The sequence below is a fragment of the Lytechinus variegatus genome, chromosome 9 (genome assembly GCF_018143015.1).
Source record: "Lytechinus variegatus isolate NC3 chromosome 9, Lvar_3.0, whole genome shotgun sequence".
Lineage (NCBI taxonomy): Eukaryota > Metazoa > Echinodermata > Echinoidea > Temnopleuroida > Toxopneustidae > Lytechinus > Lytechinus variegatus.
Window position 1 is genome coordinate 12,437,360 of NC_054748.1, and position 23,946 is coordinate 12,461,305.

Genomic DNA, 23,946 nt, shown 5'->3' on the forward strand with positions numbered 1-23,946 from the left:
ATTCAAATTAGGTGAAATAGACCGGTTCCCAACTTTTACCCCAAAATGCTCCTTGAATTCAAATTCTCCCAAAATTGGTCTTGTCTATTTGGGAAAATGAATTGATTGAATTGAGTCATTATCTTCACAGTCATCTTCATTACTATTATAATCATCATCATCACTTTGATTTACATTGTAATTATTTTTAGGGGTGACATTGTGATCTTCAAATCTCCCTCAGACCCGAAGCAGTTCTTGTGTAAAAGAGTTCAAGGTTTAGAAAGTGATGAAATACCAGAAGAGACTTCATGGAAATTTCTCAAGACCACAAAATATGTAAGTTTGCATGGTAATTTGGAACTTTGTACTCATCTATGTGTTTAATCATTTGTCATCATGTCCAGTCATCATCTGAGAACAGATGTACACAGTTCATGTATAAAGTGTATGATCTACGGCGGATCGGACCACTTCGTGTACTTTGTTTGCTGCTTGTCATATCAATTGAACAATGACTTGTTCGGAACACAATAGGCTTTTCTATATTCCCAGTACACTGAGGATGTTACTTAAAGTAGAAATATATTGAAAATCGTAAAACTGGAGAATCATATATCACAATAAAGGAGAAAATAACGAGAACACGATGGTGTACATCATTTATCACGAGACGGATGAAACTCAGTTAATTGATAGTTTAAAGTTCTCTCTCTGAATGCTTCAAACACGCAGAATTACGTCCGCGAAATTGGGGATTTTTTTATGACGTCACTGTCTGTACGAGAGGCGTGATTGGCTCTCCCACGTGAAGCTCCACTTGCATGCAAAACCTGTTGCAAGGGTACATTTTCTCCACATTGTCACTGAATACTTCGATCCCGAAATGATCGAAAGAAAACCCAGAATTTTATTTAGATTTGGATTTTCAAATTGATGATTTTGAGATGAAGAGAATGATGATGAAGTGAAACAACACAGCGATGAAGTGAAACAACACAGCGACCTAGTTGGAGGTAAATTGGGGGAATTACGCCGATGATGATGATGAAAATTCAACATGCAACACAATCACAAATAAAGTCATGTACATGCCGATTCGCTACCAATTCATGCTGCTCGAAGTGCCAGCTACACCGCGCGGGCCAAATTGAATTCATGCTGAACATGAATAACCACATCCAGACAGTCTATCATAAGAAGGAAAATGATATAACTGTACTTACAAACAAGTGAATAATCCGAACCTGAAGGCAAATCAACTCAACGAATAGTAGCAGACGATATGGCATATGCACTGACGATAAACTTCGAATTCATGTGGCTGGATAGATTGTCACTCGTTCTGTTAGATGTAACTTTTATCTCATTAATTTGACAAAATTACAAAACTCGGGGAATTATTTATCTATATAAAAATATAGCAACATCTCCTATCATTTTTTGAATTACGATAAAACCTGTTTTGAAGGAAAACGTTGAGGTAAATTGAAATTAGATGTAAAAGATCATCCCATCATGCGTAGCATTATGTGATCGTAAACAAACCATCACAACAACACATGCCGTATTGTTTGCTCGCCTTGGCTGAGACTGAGCACGTACGTGAATCCCTCCAACTCAGTGTAAAAAGTGGGCGGAGCTAAATCGGATTTTCGCGCCTAGCAACCCCGTTAGCAACGCCTGTAAGCATCGTTCTGCTTACTCTCCATAATGTCTGCGATATTAAAATCCTAAAAACCATAGAATCGTTAAAATTTAGTAAGGCTATGAATGTTTATCATTTACATTGACTATCGGTGTACAAACTCATGCCGAATTTACCAGCAAGTGACGGTTATATTACGAATTATCAGCCATTTTAATGAGTGATACAAAAAGCCAAAATTTATGAGAATATAGTGTAAATTTTGTATAGCATTTAAAAATCCTTAATTTAGATATTTTCATAATTTTTCATTGTTTTAAAAAACATCTTATTACATTTAGTATAATTTTCCCTAACTGATAACGTTGATAGATTACTGTTTCTCAGCTTTATGAGGAAATGGCAGGCCTTCAAAATCAGGTTAATTTTTGTTATATTTCTAAAAGAAAATTGTTAGATTCGAACTACTATACCAACTGTTTGCCCGAAGGAGGGTTATCATCTCATAATGTTGTGTAAATGATACATTACAATATATTTTAGGAGTGTAGTAATCCATGTTAGATAACATTTTTTAGCATGAGTTTCGTAATGAAGAGAAAAATCAAGTTCATTCTTAGCACGCGAGCCGCAGAATGATAATTTTCAGCGCGCGCAGACATGGCTGATCCCCTGGTGTGTCGCGCGGGATTATCTAGTCCCATACTGGTGTCGGGTGGTATATTCCACGTACCTTGTCCCCTTGCAGTGATCACTGTTGAGTTATATAGTGCTTCATTTTGGTACTCAATCTGTGAAATACCGATATCGAAAAAAGCTCGGAATATACCTGACACATATTAATGATTTCATTTTCGAGAATTATTATTTCTTTCCTGCATGAATTACAAAACGTCAATCTTATAGGTCAAGAATCATGATAGAAATTGTCAAGATTTGGAAAATAATTATGTTAAGTTTGCCCAATGTCATCAGTATCTCACTGTAGGTTAAACAGAAAATATAGAACTGTATTTTTTTGTAAATTCCACGGCCGCCTCACGAACTTAAAGAGATGGTATATACAGAAGAAGAGGAAGGGCCGGGAGCCGGGTTCAGGTGTCTCAAGCGGATCGGGAGAAAGGGGGGGGGGTCCTTTTCCCACTCTCTTTCAAATAACCTTATTTTCTAATATTAATTCCTGTTGTTTATCGTGGAATTTTACCTTTTATCATAATTATAATTATATACAATATGAGGATCCTACTATAAGTTTTCAAGCTGTCCTGTTCAAGATTACTGATTTTTTTTTCTGTGTCCCATTAGCCCCTTTTTCCGACATCTTCTCGGTGTCTCTGCTACCAAGATTGATATATATAGGGAGTGGAGGGAGGGGGGGGGCGGGCATAAGTTATCATCACTCACTTTCGCCCCAGACAAGTGCCTGTTGCAAGGGCTTCTCTTTTCCTCCTATCTCCCTGTTCTCTCTTTCTTTGTTTTTGTGTTTGTGACATTTTATATCTCAAAGATCAGCTCTCCCAATCTAAATTTCAACCGTCTCATATTATTCCTTCCCTTCTGTTATGGTCAAGCTCTCCTCCAATAAAACTAACCTATTAATATTTGCCCCTCTTATTTCTACCGGCCTGCAATCTCATTGGCCCTTTTCAGTATCCCTCATCGACCCCTCCCCATTGCAACTCACCATGATTTTAAGTCATTATCACGAGAGCATGGATAGGAATATTGCAGATCTATAAAATTGCTATTACTTTGATTTTAAAATAATTTGAGTACCTCCCCCCCCCCCCCCCCCGGCGGCCACGCAGGTCGGTTTCATATGTCGCATGATGGTAAAGGTGGCCGTGGAACTTACAAAATATACACTTGTTCTATATTTTCTGTTTAACATATACCGTGAGATATGACATTGGGCAAACTTAACAAGATATTTCCCAAACCTTGATAATGTTGTGATTTTTAACTATATAAGTCAATGTTACACATTCTTGACACTAGGCAGTTTGACTTTTTGTAATTCAGGAAAGAAATAATAATTACCGAAAATGAAATAATTTATGTGTCAGGTATATTCCAAGCATTTTTAGATATTGATAAACTATAAATTTCACAGATTGAGTATCAAAAATAAATCAAACACTAAAAACTGCACAGTGGTCATCGCAAGGGGAAAAGGTACGTGGAATATACAACCCGACGCGGTATCGGACTGGATAATCCGAACGGACAGTCAGGGCGATCAGCCCTGTCTGCACACGCTAAAATTTATTATTCTGCGGCTCGCGTGCTAAGAATGAACCTAATTTTTCTCTTCGTTACGAAACTCATACTGAAAAATGTTATCCAACATGGATTGCTACACTCGTAAGTTTTATTGTTATGTATCATTTACACAACATTATGAGATGATAACCCTTCTTCGGGAGAACAATGGTATAGTAGCTCGAATCTAACGATTTTCTTTTAGAAATATAACAAAAATTAACCTGATTTCGAAAGCCCGACATTTCCTTTTAAGCGATGGAGAAAATAGCCTACCAACGTTATCAGTTCGGGAAAATTATAGTTAAAGTAATAAGATGTTTTTTAACACAATGAAAAATTGTGAAGATATTGAAAATAACGATTTTGAAATGGTATATGAAATTTACGCAATATTTTCATAAATTTTGGCTTATTGTATCACTCATCAAAATTACTGGTAATTCGAAATCTTATCCACACTTGCTTGTAAATCTGATATAGGTTGATACACTGATAGTCAATGTAAATGATAAGTATTCATAGCCTTACTAAATTTTAACGATTCCATTAGTTTTTAGGATTTTAATATCGCATACATTTTGGAGAGTGAGCAAGACGGTGCTCACATGCGTCGCTAACAAGATTGCTAGGCGACCTACCGCGAGAGGGCTTTTATAATGGCAGGCTCCGCTGAGTTGATACATAGCCTATAGGTGGTTCACGTACGTGTGAGAGAATAGATCTATGCACGTGTTGCACAGCTCTCAATCAGCAAGGAAGGAATACGTGCATGTTTGTGATGGTTTGTTTGCAATGACATACAAGCTACGCATGTTGGGGGGGATTTAAAAGTGATTTTAGTTTATCTCAACGTTTTCCTTCAAAGAGGTTTTATTGTAATACAAAAAATAATAAGAGATGTTACTATATTTTTATATATATAAATAATTCCCCGAGTTTCGCAATTTTGTCAAATTAATGAGTTACAAATTACATCTAACAGAACGAGTGACAATCTATCCCAGCCACATGGAGTTTATCGTCGGTGCATATCGTCTGCTGCTATTTGTTGAGTTGATTTGCTTTCATGTTCGGATTATTCACTTGTTTGTAAGTACAGTTATATCATTATTTTCCTTCTTATGATAGACTCTGTCTGGATGTGGTTATTCATTTTCATGGATTTAATTTGGCCCGCGCGGTGTACGTAGAGCTACCACTTGTAGCAGCTGCTGCATGAGTTGGTAGCGAATCGGCATGTACATGACTTTACTTGTGATCGTCAGGCAAGTTGAATTTTCATCATAATCATTGGCATTGTTCCCCCATTATTTACCTCCAACTGCCTCACTGTGTTGTTCACTTCATCATCATTCTCTTCATCTTTAAAATCATCAATTTGAAAATCCAAATCTAGATAAAATTCTGGGTTTTCTTTCATTTCGTGATAGAAGTATTCAGTGACAGTGTGGAGAAAACGTACCCACGCAACAGGTTTTGCATGCAAGTGGAGGTTCACGTGGGAGAGCCAATCACGCCTCTCGTACAGACAGTGACGTCATCAAATTCCAGTCAATTCAGAGACCGATGCGAGGCATATTTCGGAGGGGCATTTTAGCGTTTTTTAATCGGCGATTTTCACCTTTTTGTATTATTTTCGGTATTTTTGAATGACCCACTGATCATCCCCACATCATTACCTTTCCATTGATATATAATAAGACCACATTCATAATCAATATATTTCTCCTTTAACAACATGATGCGAAGATTGATGTGCACAATTGAAGAAGAGGATGTCAAGCAACATGACAAAGGGGTAGAGAAAGGGGGAAAGAGAGAGGAGAAAAAGAGTGTTGTTGAAAAAGAGATTTAGTAAGAAGAAAATTATATACCACTTAAGAAAAAAAGTATGAAAAATATTAATCTAAAATCACATCCATGACCATGCTTATAAATAACACACGAGTCTATGAGATGTGTGTTTTAAAACGTGTTTAAAATGCATTTTGAAACATGCGTTTTAAAACGTGCCAACCCTGCTATTGATGTCAAAGGTCAAGGTCACACTGTCATGTTACCCTTCGGAAGTCCTTGTAACGTGATAACTTCAGTTTAAGTTAACCTAGGCTCATATGATTTGGTGTGTATGATACTAGCATGGATCGCAGGAAGCCTATCAATCTTAGGTCAAAAGGTAAAAGGTCAAGGTCATACTGACATATTTTCATCTTACCGTTTTGCAGTCCTTGTAAGTGCGATAAATTCAGTTTAATTTAACCTAGGCTTTATATATCATTTGGTGTGTATGATACTAGCATGGATTCCAGGAAGCCTATCGATTTTGAGTTCAAAAGGTCAAAGGTCAAGATCACAGTGACAAGTTTCATCTTACCATTCTGAAGTCCTTGTTAACGTGATAACTTGAGTTGAACTCAACCTTGGCTCATGTGATACTAGCATAGATTCCAGCATTTCTAATGATTTTGAAGTCAGAAGGTCAAGGGTGAAGTCGCCACCTACCACTTTTTGATTCGCCAACCAGAGGTGAATGTGAGACTTATACCCTTTTCATAAACCCATCCTCCAATTAGCCGCCTAAGAGTAATGCTGATAATTCAATAAAAATTGCCTTCACAAACTCTGAAAATAAGCCGCATTCTTTTTACAAGTGCCCGTCCTGAAAAAGGCAGATAATCGTCATGACAACTGGACACGCCCCCTCCGATGCGGTTGTGTTGGAAAAGGGTGACCTTGTGATCGCACCATGGCGATTATCCGCATTATTTGGAAATGCGTTTATAAACTCAAAATCTTGTCCCGATGCTGCTATTATGCGGATAATAGCAGCATCAAAATAATGCGGATAACTCTGGTCTTCCAATTTTATGACCAGATTATGCTGCTATTAGCCGCATAATTGGGTTTATGAAAGGGGTATATAAGGGATCCAAATCTTGTGTGTCTGTCCGTCACAAACCTAATGACACATTACTCCCCAACCTTAAGTCGCTTTTCAACCAAACTTGGATGGTAGATGGACTTGGGGGACCTGCATGTTATGCAGCAGTCAGAGGTCACATGGTAAAGGTCAAAGGTCATTTTCAGGTCAGCGTTAAAGTTTACATGCAAGACTCTAGTGTCACCTAACTCTGCAACCGTTAATCACTTTTCAACCAAACTTGGATGGTAGATGTACTTAAGCGACCTGCATGTTATGCTGCAGTAGGAGGTCACATTGTAAGGTCAGAGGTCATTTTCAGGTCAACATTAAAGTTAATGTGCAAGGCTCTTATGAAAAGTGTTATTCCATCCCAGTCATTTCACAATGAAATTTTGATACAATTCTGTTGCGTGCCCTCGCAAATCACGATATTTCTGGTTATTTTCATAAATGGGCGAGACACAAAATCGCTTTTGCCTTGTCTTGCTTGACCAATAACTCCATTTTCTGCGTTACATGCGGGTGTATCATGTGCTCGCCTTAGCGACACTCTTGTTAAAGTGTTAGTAAATCCTCTTACATAATACAGCATTCCCAGAAAGGAGGAAACCCTTCTTTTGTCTCGCGTGCATAGCAGAGTGAGACTATAGGCACCGCTTTTCCGACGGCGGTGGCATCGTCAACATCAAATCTTAACCGAATGTTAAGTTTTTAAATGTCATCATAACTTAAAAAGTATATGGGCCTAGTTCATGAAACTTGGACTTAATGGTTATCAACTATTACTGAACATCCTGCCAGAGACTGATGTCACATGACCAAGGCCAAAGGTCATTTAGGGTCAATGTTGATTTGCCATCATAACTTTGAGAGTTTACAAGTATCATTGCTTGAGATACATGTCACATGACCAAGGTGAAAGGTCATTTAGGGTCAATGAAGTATTTTATTACTAGTATCATATGAATTGTGAGGTTTTAGTCTCAAGGTCTGCATAGCAGAGTGAGACTATAGGCACCGCTTTTCCGACGGCGGCAGCGTCAACACCAATTCTTAACCAAAGGTTAAGTTTTTGAAATGACAGCATAACTTAGAAAGTATATGGGCCTAGTTCATGAAACTTAACCATAAGGTTAATCAAGTATTACTGAACATCCTGCTTGATTTTCACATCACATGGTCAAAGTCAAAAGTCATTTAGGTTCAATGAACTTTGGCCAAATTAGGGGTATCTGTTGAATTACCATCATAACTATAAATGTTTATTGGTCTGGTTCATATAACTTTGACATTACATCACCTAAACAGGAATCTGAGAATACATTCAAAATAAATTTCCCTCCAAGTTGTGATTATTTGGTTGGACAAAGTCTGCAAAAGTACAACTGTGATCCTGCACTGCCACACACAGGCAGGCCATGCCACGTGGTGGAGCAGCTAGTACATGTATGCTGACTTTGCTTTTGTGTGTAGATAAGAATTTCACGCAAACTTGCTTGCAATTTGAATTGAGGGAAGTTGTTAACTTTGTTTTTTCTCTCTTCTGTATTTTTGCTTGTGAAATATGGGAGAACTTTATAAACTTCAATCTCACAATGAAAAAGGGCACAGCCAGTTTTGAAAAAGGGTACATCGTCCAGCTTGAAAAAAGGGCACGGCCTTTTTGGCCGTGAATTGTTCATTTTTTTAAGGGCATCACGGCCACTTATAGGGGCATCAATGGCATGGCCATCAATTAATTTAATTTCATTTGAGTTGTGTATATCACTATTTTGTAAAAAAATAAGTAAAACTTTAAATGAGAAATATATTGATTATGAATGTGGTCTTATTATATATCAATAGAAATGTAAAGATGTGGGGATCATCAGTGGGTCATTCAAAAATACCGAAAATAATACAAAAAGGTGAAAATCGCCAATTAAAAAATGCTAAAATGCCCCTCCGAAATATGCTTCGCATCGGTCTCTGAATTGACTGGAATTTGATGACGTTTAATACTATCTGTACGAGAGGCGTGATTGGCTCTCCCACGTGACTTGCATGCAAAACCTGTTGCGTGGGTACGTTTTCTCCACACTGTCACTGAATACTTCAATCATGAAATGAAAGAAAACCCAGAATTTTATCTAGATTTGGATTTTCAAATTGATGATTTTAAAGATGAAGAGAATGATGATAAAGTGAACAACAGAGTGACGTAGTTGGAGGTAAATTGGGGGAACTATGCCGATGATGATGATGAAAATTCAACTTGCCTGACGATCACAAGTCATGTACATGCCGATTTGCTACCAACTCATGCAGCTGCTGCTACACCGTGCGGGCCAAATTGAATTCATGCTGAACATGAATAACCACATCCAGACAGAGTCTATCATAAGAAGGAAAATAATGATATAACTGTACTTACAAACAAGTGAATAATCGGAACCTGAAGGCAAATCAACTCAACGAATAGTAGCACACGATATGGCATATGCACTGACGATAAACTTCATGTGGCTGGGATAGATTGTCACTTGTTCTGTTAGATGTAATTTGTAACTCATTAATTTGACAAAATTACGAAACTCGGGGAATTATTTATATATGTAAAAATATAGTAACATCTCTTATTATTTTTTGAATTACGATAAAACCTTTTTTGAAGGAAAACGTTGAGGTAAACTAAAATTACATGTAAAAGATCATCCCCGAACATGCGTAGCTTGTATGTCATTGCAAACAAACCATCTCAAACATGCACGTATTCCTTCCTTGCTCGCCTTGCTGATTGAGAGCTGTGCAACACGTGCATAGATCTATTCTCTCAGCCAAGGCGAGCAAACAGTACGTGATGGTTTGTTTACGATCACATACTGCTATGCATGATGGAGAAGACTTCTAATTGTAATTTACCTCAACGTTTTCCTTCAAAACAGGTTTTATCGTAATTCAAAAAATGATACGAGATGTTACTATATTTTCATATAGATAAATAATTCCCCGAGTTTCGTAATTTTGTTAAATTAATGAGATAAAAGTTACATCTAACAGAACGAGTGACAATCTATCCCAGCCACATGAAGTTTATCGTCAGTGCATATGCCATATCGTGTGCTACTATTCGTTGAGTTGATTTGCCTTCAGGTTCGGATTATTCACTTGTTTGTAAGTACAGACTACAGTTATATCATTATTTTCCTTCTTATGATAGACTATGTCTGGATGTGGTTATTCATGTTCAGCATGAATTCAATTTGGCCCGCACGGTGTAGCTAGCACTCCAGCAGCATGAATTGGTAGCGAATCAGCATGTACATGACTTGTGATCGTCAGGCAAGTTGAATTTTCATCATCATCATCGGCATAGTTCCCCCAATTTACCTCCAACTACGTCACTCTGTTGTTCACTTTATCATCATTTTCTCTTCATCTTTAAAATCATCAGTTTGAAAATCCGAATCTAGATAAAATTCTGGGATTTCTTTCATTTCGGGATCGAATTATTCAGTGACAATGTGGAGAAAACGTACCCTCGCAGCAGGTTTTGCATGCAAGTGGAGCTTCACGTGGGAGAGCCAATCACGCCTCTCGTGCAGACAGTGACGTCATCAAAAATCCCCAATTTCGCGGACGTAATTCTGCGTGTTGGAAGCACTCAGAGAGAGAACTTTAAACTATCAATTAACTGAGTTTCATCGGTCTCCATGATAAATGATGTACAAACCATCGTGTTCTCCTTATTTTCTCCTTTATTGTGATAAATGATTCTCCATTTTTACGATTTTCAATATATTTCTACTTTAAAGTTGTCATATTTTACACCCGATTTTGATGAAATTTTGGTGTTTTGTTTGATTTTTCTCTATTTATTCAAATCAACATTTTTCTGGTGTGGACTTGACCTTTCATCATATTGTTGAATGACTACTTTACGCTTTTCATTAAAAAGGAAGAATTTAGGAGCAATGCTCCCTTTCAGATTGAAAATAAGTTCATTGTTTTATACATGCTGTCCAGTACAACACACAAGACAAGTGTCCCGTACGACACAGTATTTGGTTTATGATATATTGACAGAAATATTCAGCCAGTAGCGGTTTCTAACATAATAAATGTCTTTAGTTTGATAGGATTATCATTATCATCAGACAAATTATAATTGAAGAAGTCAATGAGACATAAAGTAAGAAAGTTTGGCTTCAATTTAGAGATGTCTGTATGACACGTCATGTACGTCACATTTTGAGTGTCCTGTACGTCACAATGTTCACAAATTTTAATTTGGTTTATTGTCTCACCTGCGAAGCAAAGTGAGACTATAGGCGCCGCTTTTCCGACGGCGGCGGCGGCGTCAACATCAAATCTTAACCTGAGGTTAAGTTTTTGAAATGTCATAACTTAGAAAGTATATGGACCTAGTTAATAAAACTTGGCCATAAGGTTAATCAAGTATTACTGAACATCCTATTAGAGTTTCATGTCACATGACCAAGGTCAAAGGTCATTTAGGGACAATGAACGTAGACCATGTTGGAGGAATCAACATCAAAATCTTAACCTGAGGTTAAGTTTTTGAAATGTCATCATAACTTAGAAAATATATGGACCTAGTTCATGAAACTTGGACATAAGGTTAATCAAGTATCACTGAACATCCTGCATGAGTTTTATGTCACATGACCAAGGTCAAAGGTCATTTAGGGTCAATGAACTTTGGCCGAATTGGGGATATCTGTTGAAATCCCATCATAACTTTGAAAGTTTATGGATCTGATTCATGAAACTTAATCATAATAGTAATCAAGCATCACTGAAAATTTTGTGCAAGTTTCAGGTCTCATGATTAAGGTCAAAGGGTCAATGAACTTTGGCCGAATCGGGGGTATCTGTTGAATTACCATCATAACTTTGAAAGTTTATTGGTCTAGTTCATTAAACTTGGACATTAGAGTAATCAAGTATCACTAAACATCCTGCACGCGTTTCAGGTCACATGATCAAGGTCAAAGGTCATGTAAGGTCAATGAACTTTGGCCATGTTGGGGTTTTTTGTTGAATAACCATCATACATGTATCTCTGTAAGTTTATTGGTCTAGTTCATAAAAAGTGGACATAAGAGTAACCATGCATCACTGAACATCTTGTGCAAGTTAGAGTAGTATTCAAAGTCAGCACTGCTGCTATATTGAACCGCGTGATGCAGGTGAGACGGCCAGAGGCATTCCACTTGTTTTGCTTATAGATATGTGTTTGTTCTTGGGTAATCGAATGTCAATTTGAGTTCAGTTTTTGTCTCACCTGCATAGCAGAGTGAGACTATAGATAGGCGCCTATGGCGGCGGCGGCGTCAACACCAAATCTTAACCGAAGGTTAAGTTTTTGAAATGACAGCATAACTTAGAAAGTATATGGACCTAGTTCACGAAACTTGGCCATGAGGTTAATCAAGTATTATGGAACATCCTGCCTGATTTGTTGAATTTGTTGTATTTGTTAAATTACCATCATAATTTTGAAAGTATGAAAATTAAAATCCATAATTTATTGTTCGAAATAGACATTAAATGATATACTATACTCTGAAAATTTGCTTTGCCCAATTGATCGTTGGCCCGGCAGCCACTGTGCAGCTCCAGATCGACGAGGCTCTATCCCTTTAATCCAAACAGGGTAGCAGCAACTCCCATCTTTAAACGTCTTTTGGTCTGATCGCGGCCGGGTATGTTGGTCTATGTTGGTCTAGTTGGCAAGGTATGTTGGTCTAGTTCATAAAACTTGGAGATAAGAGTAATCAAGTATCACTGAACATCCTGTGCGCATTTTAGGTCACATGACAAAGGTCAATGAACCTTGGCCATAATGGGGTATCTACATGTATTGAATTATCATCATAACTTTAAAAGTTTATGGATCTGACTCATGAAACTTGGACATAAGAGTAATCAAGTATCACTGAACATCCTGTGCAAGTTTCAGGTCACTTGATCAAGGTCAAAGGTCATGTAAGGTCAATGAACTTTGGCCACGCTGGGGGTATTTATTGAATTACCTTGTGTATTGGTCTAGTTCATAAATAAGTTAACCAAGTATCACTGAATATCTTGAGCGAGTTATAGTAGTTTTCAAAGTAAGCACTGCTGCAATATTAAATCGCGTAATGCAGGTGAGACTGCCAGAGGTGTTCCACTTGTATATAAGGATTAATTTCCTTGAAATTACAGAGGATACTATCAAGGAGACACTGATAAGGAGTATTATCTCTATAATAGGCCATGATCAGGATTTTTTCAAAAGAAAGATTTTCAAATCTTTAGAAAATATTGTTAGTCCGTGAACATGAGCTAATCTACATGTACTAGTTTTAAAGAGAATAAAAAAGAAACTAAATCAAACATCAAAGTTTGCGCTATCCAAGTGAAGCCCCTTTCACAATGGTGCGACTGCTTACAATCGTTGCGATTGTGTGCAACACATTGTACAAAACATATTGTGACCAAAATGATCGCAAACGATTGCAAAACCATTATAGGAGCGCCTTGAGCACCTGACAAGGTGGATATGTGCGCAATATAAATACATGTACCCTTTATTATATATTCCTTGTCTTTTCTCCTCTCATTTCATGTTTTTTTTTCTTTTCTTTCCCCTTTCTTTCTGTTTTTTTGCTCCGCTAATAGTGGGCCCTGGGCCCCTCACACCCTGGATCCACCTATTATTAATTAGAACAAATAAAGATAACATGCGGTCCACGGGGGGGGGGGGTAGTTTTCAGGGGCGACTGACAAGGGCTTTCTATTCTAGAAGGTGACATTCTATTCATTTGACATAGACCCCGCAGACTATCGGACCCATGGGCAGGATGTCCCCTGTATTATACAGGATGTGCATTCAAGTCATGTTAAGTATTGGTTTTCTTAACACTCTGGTAGTACCTGATGATCACCTTGACTTACTGGAATATTTTTTGTTTTTCTTGTAAAGTAACGGAATTAGCACTATCGTATCTATGAAGGGGCATGTGCTAGCCCATTTTGTTCCATTAGCATGTCGATATCTTAGCTGTACATGTAGTTCATAGTTTTGAACATTGAAAGCCTTCCGATTCGTAATTACACTCCAAATCAGGATGATTACTTGTCAGCAAGCTCCCATTCAATATAACATTCAGAATAAAGGCTTATACGGTTAAATTGGCATTAGATAGTAAGTATATTGATGGAACATACAATGTAGCTGAATGCCTTGCAAATGATTAATGGGCAATCATTTCTTGCCAGAGGAGTACAAAATGATGTTGCAGAATGATCCAAACAAAATTGTCATCTAGATTTATTTTGCCAAAAATGTCACTGCCAAGAACCAGTTCTAATGAGGTCTATGAGGCCCTACTCATTACGTTTTCTAAAACTAGTAATACTTTTTTCTTTACCTGCTCCTTCTACACAAACGACATGCCTCTAGCACACAATGTTATGGGCATTATGTTTACTTGCCCTCGAAATGGGTGATTAGATTCAAATTTTTGGGGGACCACTTTCATTGACGAGTGGATACAAGGCGCGACCATGGGGTCTCGAAAAGCACCCTAAACAAGGGAAACAAGTCTTTTCCAGATTATGAAGATGCAGCCCTTGACAAGTATTTGGCTTGTGCAACCCTTCAGGTATTGGAAATGTATCCCTTTTTCAGTATTTTAAACATCGTTTTTTATTTTAAAAATTTTGACAACCTAGAAGTATTGCTGAAATTGGCAATGGATAGAGAGGATAGCCTCCATCCTATTTTAAGTTCATTTTATCTTGAAAAATTATGTTAATTCATGGTAGAGATACTTATTTACATAATATTGACTGGCCTTGAGGGGAACATCAAATATGTCTCCCGCAACAGGTCAATTCCAGCCAAATGTTGCATTTTTCCATTTTCAAAAATTTCTTTTCTGAGCAATTTTGTTTGTACTGTTTATAAGTATACAGTTTAAGGTTTACAAAAACACACTTATATTTACTATACCCTCATTCATTCATAAAATATGCAATGTGCACTCTGTTGCATTTTGGTACTAAGATTTCATAGAAAGTGTACAACTTTCACCCATCCCTGGCTCCTGGCAAGCAAAGGGTGCTGATGAAAAATTCCACTGTCCATGTGACCTCCAAGCAATAATTTACAATTAGCTGTATTGTTTTACAAGCTGCAGTGAAACTGTGAGGCACAAAATACATTTCAAGTTGTGTATGTTTGATGTCCCATAAGTCACAGTTTTGAGCATTAAGTTTCCCTCATATGCTGCCATAGACTCCTGGAGACAAGTATTGGACTTTTTTATCTACCATAGTACATGCTTGCATCAACAAATCAAGCTGCATCTGTATTGGACTTGAAATAGCTATACTGGGGGGACATACATTTAAGTCCCATAAGTCACATGTCCCATAAGTCACACATACAGTTCGTAAACCATGCCACCTTAAAGCTGTCCATGACATCAAAGAGTGAGATGAGAATGCTTAAAAGCTGGAGAACAGTATGCTGACTGTCAAAAAAAAACAGTCTGAATATCATAGGCAGTGCATTGAACAAAAAAAAGTTTGCATTGTGTGCCCAGTCCAGAAAGAAGGAGAAAACTGAATATGATCGCTAAAATGCAAAGCTGAGTGCAGGTAAATTGGGTTTGTTTCACCCTAGCTTTTATTCATTTTTTTAGGTCCAGATCACTCTCTTGGTTTTCTTGTCCCCTTGGAGTATGCATCCACTGTTTTACATATGATGTGAACTTGGTATATACATGTAGTTCCATGGAAACTATTAAAACCTATGTCAATGTCCCATCAGTCACAAATTTTGTAGTTGAGCGACCCTCTGGATCCTGTCAAAATAAGAGCACCAGTCCTCAGATGCATTTAAGGCTACCATGAGCAGAGCTATTAAAGCCCCTGTAAATGCCAAAAAATTGTTCAGAAGCTTGCAATCAAGTTTTCTCAGAATCATTCCTGCCGCCTGCCAATAGAAAGGAACATGCGCATTTAAAGAGGACCGAAGTGTGATGTCACAATGTCATGAACATCGAATCGGCCGGTTCTAAACCTAGTCGCAGCTGCATGATCGTCTTACACATTTGTATTTGCAAAAATGGTGATGTGTGTTGTCCCTGGTTGTTACCATCATTCTGAGAGTCGTAAAAGGGCACTGGTTCATAAAGCTTTTCGTAACTTAAGAGCGACTTTAAGAACGACCAATGATCCTTGTGGTAAATGTCATCATAAATTGGCAATGTTTTAGCATATAAGAAAGGATCACTAGTCATTCTTAAAGTTGCTCCTAACTTACAACAGCTTTCTGAAACGGCCCCAGGTTATTTTCTTTAGAACCAGGCCGCCATTACACCATGACAACTGACATCATCACTTTGGTACTCTATAAATGATGATGTCCTTACAGACATTCAGAATTTCTATGAAAGAGATGACATAAATGTATCAACCCAAGCAGCTGGCAAAAAAAAGAAGTTGTGATAGGGTGCACCCCCATGATATATTTTAACCAACATTTTTTGTATTGCCTGAAGTGTATAGTTAATGAATCCTGGTGTTCCCTTTGTCAAATCGTGTCCCATGGGGTTCCAAATTGGCAATTTTTGGCGGCCACCTTGGATTTTTCATGAAAATCAATTATTTTCATATTTTTTGCACAGACAATGGTAAAATCTTCCATGTAAATGAATACACTTTTTACTATATACAAGTATACATATACATGCAGTTTAGATAGTAGAAATCAATTGCAACCGTTTTCTAGACAGTCCAGTTAATACATTTCTTTAAAGAATTTATGCCAAAATTTTGATATTTTTTGTCAAAAATTTGTCTGTGCACTGATATCCAATTATCCATCTGTTTTTTTTTTCATAAACATCAACAACTAATGAAAAATATTAGCATTTGACACAAAAGAGAATATCTTAACAAGAATATTGATATAATTCATGGCAGCATTAATGCCTTAATGTTCTTACATGTATACACTGTAAAGGTCTTTTTTTTCCATACTGTATGTGACAGACAGAGAAAGGCAACATTTATTTGTCTCATCTGTAACAAATATGTCCTATCATTATGTCCCATCAGTCACAATGGGAAAGTGTGTACATTCTTTCTAATTGTTAATTTTTCATCTGTTTGCTAAATATTTATGATTGTAATTGTTTATTGATTATTTTGTACTTATTTGATTACAGTTCTTAAAGCTTGATGACAAGTTAGGAAGCTTTTTTTTTGGTTAATGTTCCCTTTATATAAATGAAGTGCATGAAAAGATGTTTCTGCCCTTTGTTGAATTTATTTCTGACACAATGGCATGAATTATTAAAGGTGTCATCTTATTAGGGAATATTTATTCATGCTGAAATTAAGTTTGACTTAAAAAGTCATCGAGAGGAAATGTAAATTCCATGAAATGAGATAGGGTCCCATCAGTCACATTCACTTGTCCCATAAGTCACACACGATTGCACACAACTACTGAAACAAATGAAATGAATCAAGTCCAATTCAAGTACTGTTAGTGAGCACTATCACTGGTTAATCTCCAAGCCCAAATCTAAAAACATTGTCATAAAACTGAGATAGATATGGCACTTTGAACAAAAGAGCTCAATTTGTGTGGTCCATCGATGTCCCATAAGTCACAATGACATTTCTGAAGATATAGCACCCTATGCAACCAAGCTGAAAGCATACATTTTTGCATATAGTGAGTTTCAGTATTCTTCTTACAGTTTAATAAAGTAAATCCATGTTTGTGCAGCTACTATTTCAGATATGCACCTCAGTTATGTAGAAAAAAGTATCAAATGTCCCATAAGTCACAATGGAATTGACTCCCGCAACAGAATCATATTGGCCAGAGAATAGACGAGGGCAATATGCTTCTTTTAAGGGCAACATATTTTATGTTTCCCGAAAGAAGAGCCAGTCAATATTATTATGTGTAATTCAAGCTATTATTTGGAACAATTTATATGCCTGTTTGCTTATCATTACTTATGATTTCAGGTTATTCACGAAATACTGAAGTAAACCTTAATAATCAGTTGTGACGTAAATTGTTACCTTGCGACTGCAAGGTAATGCATCATTGTGTATGGCATGGACATAAAATTAATGCGTAGAAATGTACAATTCGTTGGTTCATAAACTGGTTCTAGCCAGATTTTTCAAATACTGAAATTAGCGATTAAAATCGGCTCCTACTGCGCAAGCGCATTAGCAGAAATATAGCCAATATTGCTCTCTGTTTTGTACAGGATTCGTATGGGCAAAGCCCGGGGAGGGCAACATGGCAAATGTTTACCTAGTTGGGCTCGGATTGAAAGTAGCGAGCGAAATATAACTTTTATTTATCTGCTAAAATGCCTTGTATCTTTACTTTATTTGATATTAAACAGTGCGCATCAAAAAAAAGTTTACACTTTGAAAAAGCCGTGGGAATTAAATATACAACATGTGGGTAATTTTTTCACATATAATCTTGGGTTTGAGTCTCATCTATTCAATGAAAGTAAAAGTTTTGACAGAATGTTACTCTTGAGTGAGCACTGTCCATTTTTGTAAAGCTCGCAGAAATCTGTTTGCGCAGAAAAGCTCGTCGTCACGCTGTGTCAAGGGGAAAGGGCGAAATCAAACTTAGCCTACATAACATTTCTTCTACTTTTCCCTTGCACTTTTAGTCAATTGAATAAAACGGATACATTCAAACATTTTGTAACAGTTATGCCACCCAAATTGAAATTTTAACACTTAGTAAGCACTACCTTTACCATTTTTGTGCCAGCTGGATCTGAGGTTTTATCATTTAAAGTGGGTTTACATTTCATTTTTCATTCAATACTTGTTTCTCCACAATTTTTCCAAGCTTGACAATGATTAACAAAATGGAAATCACTGTAGATTCACATCTACAGTAGATTCACAAGGTCTGAGCTTGTGTTAAGTATTAAGAGAAGAATACATAAACAAGCTTTATAGAGGCATTTCTTAAGTCATAAATGCCTGAAAATAAAATGTTTCTTCATAAATGTCAGAGGCATAATTCTGTTACCATTATTTGTTATTCCATTACCATGTACTACCCCAAAAGAAAGATCAATCATAGACATTTTTGTCTCACCTGCGAAGCAAAGTGAGACTATAGGCGCCGCTTTTCCGACGGCGGCGGCGGCGGCGGCGTCAACATCAAATCTGAACCTGAGGTTAATTTTTTGAAATGACGTCATAACTTAGAAAGTATATGGACCTAGTTAATAAAACTTGGCCATAAGGTTAATCAAGTATTACTGAACATCCTATTAGAGTTTCATGTCACATGACCAAGGGCAAAGGTCATTTAGGGTCAATGAACTTAGACCATGTTGGAGGATTCAACATCGAAATCTTAACCTGAGGTTAAGTTTTTGAAATGTCATCATAACTTAGAAAATATATGGACCTAGTTCATGAAACTTGGACATAAGGTTAATCAAGTATCACTGAACATCCTGCATGAGTTTCACGTCACATGACCAAGGTCAAAGGTCATTTAGGGTCAATGAACTTTGGCCGAATTGGGGATATCTGTTGAATTCCAATCATAACTTTGAAAGTTTATGGATCTGATTCATGAAACTTGGACATAATAGTAATCAAGCATCACTGAAAATTTTGTGCAAGTTTCAGGTCTCATGATTTCGGTCAAAGGGTCAATGAACTTTGGCCGAATCGGGGGTATCTGTTGAATTACCATCATAACTTTGAATGTTTATTGGTCTAGTTCATTAAACTTGGACATTAGAGTAATCAAGTATCACTGAACATCCTGTTCGAGTTTCAGGTCACATGATCAAGGTCAAAGGTCATGTAAGGTCAATGAACTTTGGCCATGTTGGGTTTTTTGTTGAAAAACCATCATATCTCTGTAAGTTTATTGGTCTAGTTCATAAAAAGTGGACATAAGAGTAACCATGTATCACTGAACATCTTGTGCGAGTGAGATTAGTATTCAAAGTCAGCACTGCTGCTATATTGAACCGCGTGATGCAGGTGAGACGGCCAGAGGCATTCCACTTGTTTATGATATTTGTTACAAATTTGCTTTCAAAATAAAGTTGACATTATAATAAATTGAGTTAGACTTTAGCTTGGAGCTAGTGTGTTGTAAATTTCAGAGAAACCTTTCCTAAACTTTGTGTTGAAAACTCACTAATTTCTCTGGTAATTCCGTTACCATTGCACATATCTGTCTTTCACATCTTAACGTATGAGGGGTTTTCTGAAAACTTGGTTCAGAATATAGCACAAGTGGCCATGCATATTATTAAGTAGAGAAAAGTGGAAAATATGAGATATCTGAATGCTTTGAGCAAAAATAAGAGCCCAAATTCTGTGATTTGTAATTCCGTTACCATGGAATTGCCCAAACATGTACATGTGCATGATCCAAAAACAGTAAAAATGTGTTTTACTTGATATATTAATTGTGTTTTAATACTTGTCAGGTTCCACGAGGTCATGTGTGGCTTCAAGGTGATAATATAAATAATTCAACTGATTCCAGAGAATTTGGACCTGTACCCATTGGTCTTATCCGGGGCAGAGCTGTATGTAGGGTAAGCAATTTATTGTTGACCGGGGGGGATCATGACATTTTTTTTGAAGTTGTTGAATTAATTACTGAATCATGAAGTGTAAATGTAAAAGGGATACAAGCAGAGACAACCACAAAATAGAATCATTCAAGGGTCTTTTTTTGTTAGTTAAGTGTGTGTTAAATTGTTTGTACATTGGCAGGCACATATATGTGATGACGGAAAATGAAAAATGGCGATCTCTGTTGCATCCAATTTTTTTCCCCGAGTTGGATGAAGCCAAGAAAATTTGTTAGTTTTACCATTTGATACTTTGGAGCCTATAGCACAATGAGTGTGTTTTTGGGGGCTAGCGCTGCCATCCCAGCCTGGCCAGCTAATGGTGTTCGCTGGCACCAGCTGGCTGGGGCAGAAGCAAGTGTAGTTTTTGTCTCACCTGCAAAGCAGAGTGAGACTATAGGCGCCGCTTTTCCGACGGCGGCGTCAACACCAAATCTTAACCGAAGGTTAAGTTTTTGAAATGACAGCATAACTTAGAAAGTATATGGACCTAGTTTATGAAACTTAGACATAATGTTAATCAAGTATTAATGAATATCCTGCCTGAGTTTTGAGTCACATGACAAAGGTCAAAGGTCATTTAGGGTCAATGAACTTAGACCATGTTGGGGGAATCAACATCAAAATATTAACCTAAAGTTAAGTTTTTGAAATGTCATCATAACTTAGAAAATATATGGACCTAGTTCATGAAACTTGGACATAAGGTTAATCAAGTATTGCTGAACATCTTGCCTGGGTTTTGAGTCACATGACCAAGGTCAAAGGTCATTTAGGGCCAATGAACTTTGGCCAAATTGGGGGTATTTGTTGAATTACCATCATAAATTTGAAAGTCTATTGGTCTAGTTCATAAAACTTGAACACAAGAGTAATCAAGTATCACTGAACATCCTGTGCAAATTTTGGGTCACATAATCAAGGTCAAAGGTCATTTAAGGTCAATGAACTTTGGCCAAATTCGGGATATTTGTTGAATAAACATAACTTTGAAAGTATGTTGGTCTAGTTCATAAGTCTTGGGCATAAGAGTAATCAAGTATCACTTAACATCCTGTGTGCATTTCAGGTCACATGACTAAGGTCAAAAGTCAATGAACTTTGGTCATAATGGTATCTGTTGAATTACCATCATAACTTTGAAAGTTTATGGATCTGAGTCAACTTGTGCGAGTTTCATGTCACATGACCTTTCAAAGTTTATAGTGTATAAAATGTGGATATAGGGGTAATCAAGTATCACTGACAAGTTTTAGGTCACATGATCAAGGTCAAATGTCAATGAACGAAAAAAAAAATGGTGTATTTTGTGAATAATAATTTTTAGTAGTTTTCAGCTGCTATATTGAATCGCATGATGCAGGTGAGACCGCCAGAGGCATTCCACTTGGGGTAATGACCTGTCACTGCCGATGCAAGATTTTAAAATATTTATTTGAAAACTACACCCATAGAAATGGAGGTTAGAAGAGACACTGATGTGATGCTTTTATTGATGTTTATGTGAACTGAATTGGCTTGAATTAATTTTGTTTAAATTCTTACCTAGTTTTTTCATTGTTAATTCACAAATACATGTATGCCAGAATTACCCATAAAATTTGATTAAATTTAAGTAGGAAAGACCTGATAGATATACTCATGTAGAGAGCATGTAGAAGTATTCTAGGAATCCCTGTCTCCTGCTTGAACAACCACATAATTTACCTTCAAATGTAGGTTTTATGCAACATGACCAATATCATCTTTTTTGCCCTCCAATTTTTGTTTCTTGTTAGGATTCTTTATACAAATGTGCATTAAATATTGCAGTATAAATGAGTTCTAATATTATATGCAATTCTTGTCATTTACAGGTTTGGCCTTGGAGTAGTATGGGTTGGCTAGAAAGGTGACTTCCTGCCATTTATTTTGATCCTGAGGCCAGAATCACTTGGGCATAATTTTAAGATGAGTCTGAAGATAACTTCTAGCAAGGTGAATCTAGTCTGGTTTGGTTCTGTGATATCAGTGAACAAACAGAAGATACACCCTGTAACCTTGTGATGTGATGAAAATGCTGAAAGTATGGGCTAGATTCATTGAAATGAGTATGAATAGAATATTTACAGGATTGCTAGTCTACTGATAGACATGTGACCTTGTGCTCTACATCATTTGACCAACTAGAACTTACATTTCACAAGTTTTTGTGGCATGAATAAGCTGGAATCACCAAAATATCATCCAAGCTGTGCCTGAAAAGAACTTTATGGAATGAGATGATTTTTAGCTAATGAAACCAAGATTTATTTTGTTCAAAATGTCACATCAAGTGGAACCAATTACATACAAGGGACTCCTTTAATAGATACTTAATGTATCGACCAATCTCTTTTTAATAGAACCTCATAATCATTGAGGCAATTTCTATCAAGTTGCATCTAGTCTTGATAGAAATTGCTTCAATCTATGATTATGAGGTTCTATTAAAAAGTGCATGAATGTTCTTCTGTTTGTTTGGAGTCAATCAGACAGTGAAAACCATTGTAGGACCATGCCAATCAGTCCAATGTAAATCTTCATTTTTTTTGTTCTTTTGTAACATATGAAAATAGCGCAATACTATCAGAGTGAAATGTTGGTTTTATTGTAGCATTCTTTGTAAAATTTGTCTATAGCTATTATTTCCTAATAAAATGAAAATATCTAAAGTAATTCCAGTTTTCAAATGTGGTGCTAATAATGATGTAATTGCAGACCCATATCTGTTCTCCATGTCTTTTCTAAAATTCTTGAAAAGTGTTTTTACTTCAGGCTATATGACTTTCTTGAAAAATGTTATATCATTTCAGAACATCGGTATGGCTTTAGACCAGGGCATTCCACGTCTTCTGCACTTCTTGAGTTTATCCATAAAGTTAGCAATTGTTTTATTAAGAAAAAAATTATGTTGGGTTTATTGATTTGTCAAAGGCCTTTGATACTCTTGATCATTTTATTTTGTTACACACAAACTCAGTAATTATGGTATAAGGGGTGTGTTATAAGATTGGTGTCAAAGCTATTTAATTGATGGCCCTCAAAAGTTCTACAACCAAGAACTCAAAAACAAGGAGGAAAGGAAAAGTGTAGGATATGATCTTTTTACCGAATATAATGTAAAAACATATTTCAAAGTTAGATGAAAAGGGACTTATATTAAGCAGTTTTTTGAGCACATGCGCCATACTTTGCCTTTTTTTTTACTCTTCACGCTATTGCCGCAAAGAATTCTGTTCACAGACCACAAAAAGTAGAATGGAAAGAGAGAAGGGTGATATTCTCTGTATATCACAAAATTTAATTTTTGTATTAAAAATGTCAAAATTTTTGCTCGCTCGCAAATGTTTATGAAGATAATTCCTGCCCGATGCACAATATCTGGCCCTCTCAAAATTGTTGCCTCTCATTACACCATTACGCCTGTTCATACCATATGA

At 36.7% G+C, this 23,946-nt stretch overlaps 1 protein-coding gene across 5 annotated transcripts in view; it reads left to right on the forward strand.

Annotated features, from left to right (window-relative positions):
- LOC121420973 (mitochondrial inner membrane protease subunit 1-like) overlaps positions 1-23,568 on the forward strand; it is a 74,625-nt gene extending 51,057 nt beyond the window's left edge. For 4 of the 5 annotated variants that reach the window (XM_041615535.1, XM_041615534.1, XM_041615532.1 and 1 more), the window contains 3 exons: positions 192-318; positions 20,336-20,446; positions 22,342-23,568. In XM_041615535.1, coding sequence (XP_041471469.1) covers positions 192-318; positions 20,336-20,446; positions 22,342-22,380 — 277 coding nt within the window. In that variant the 3' untranslated portion in view covers positions 22,381-23,568. The remainder of the gene's footprint in view (positions 1-191; positions 319-20,335; positions 20,447-22,341) is intronic. The other variant, XM_041615533.1, reaches the window with a different exon arrangement.
- Positions 23,569-23,946: the final 378 nt, after the last annotated feature.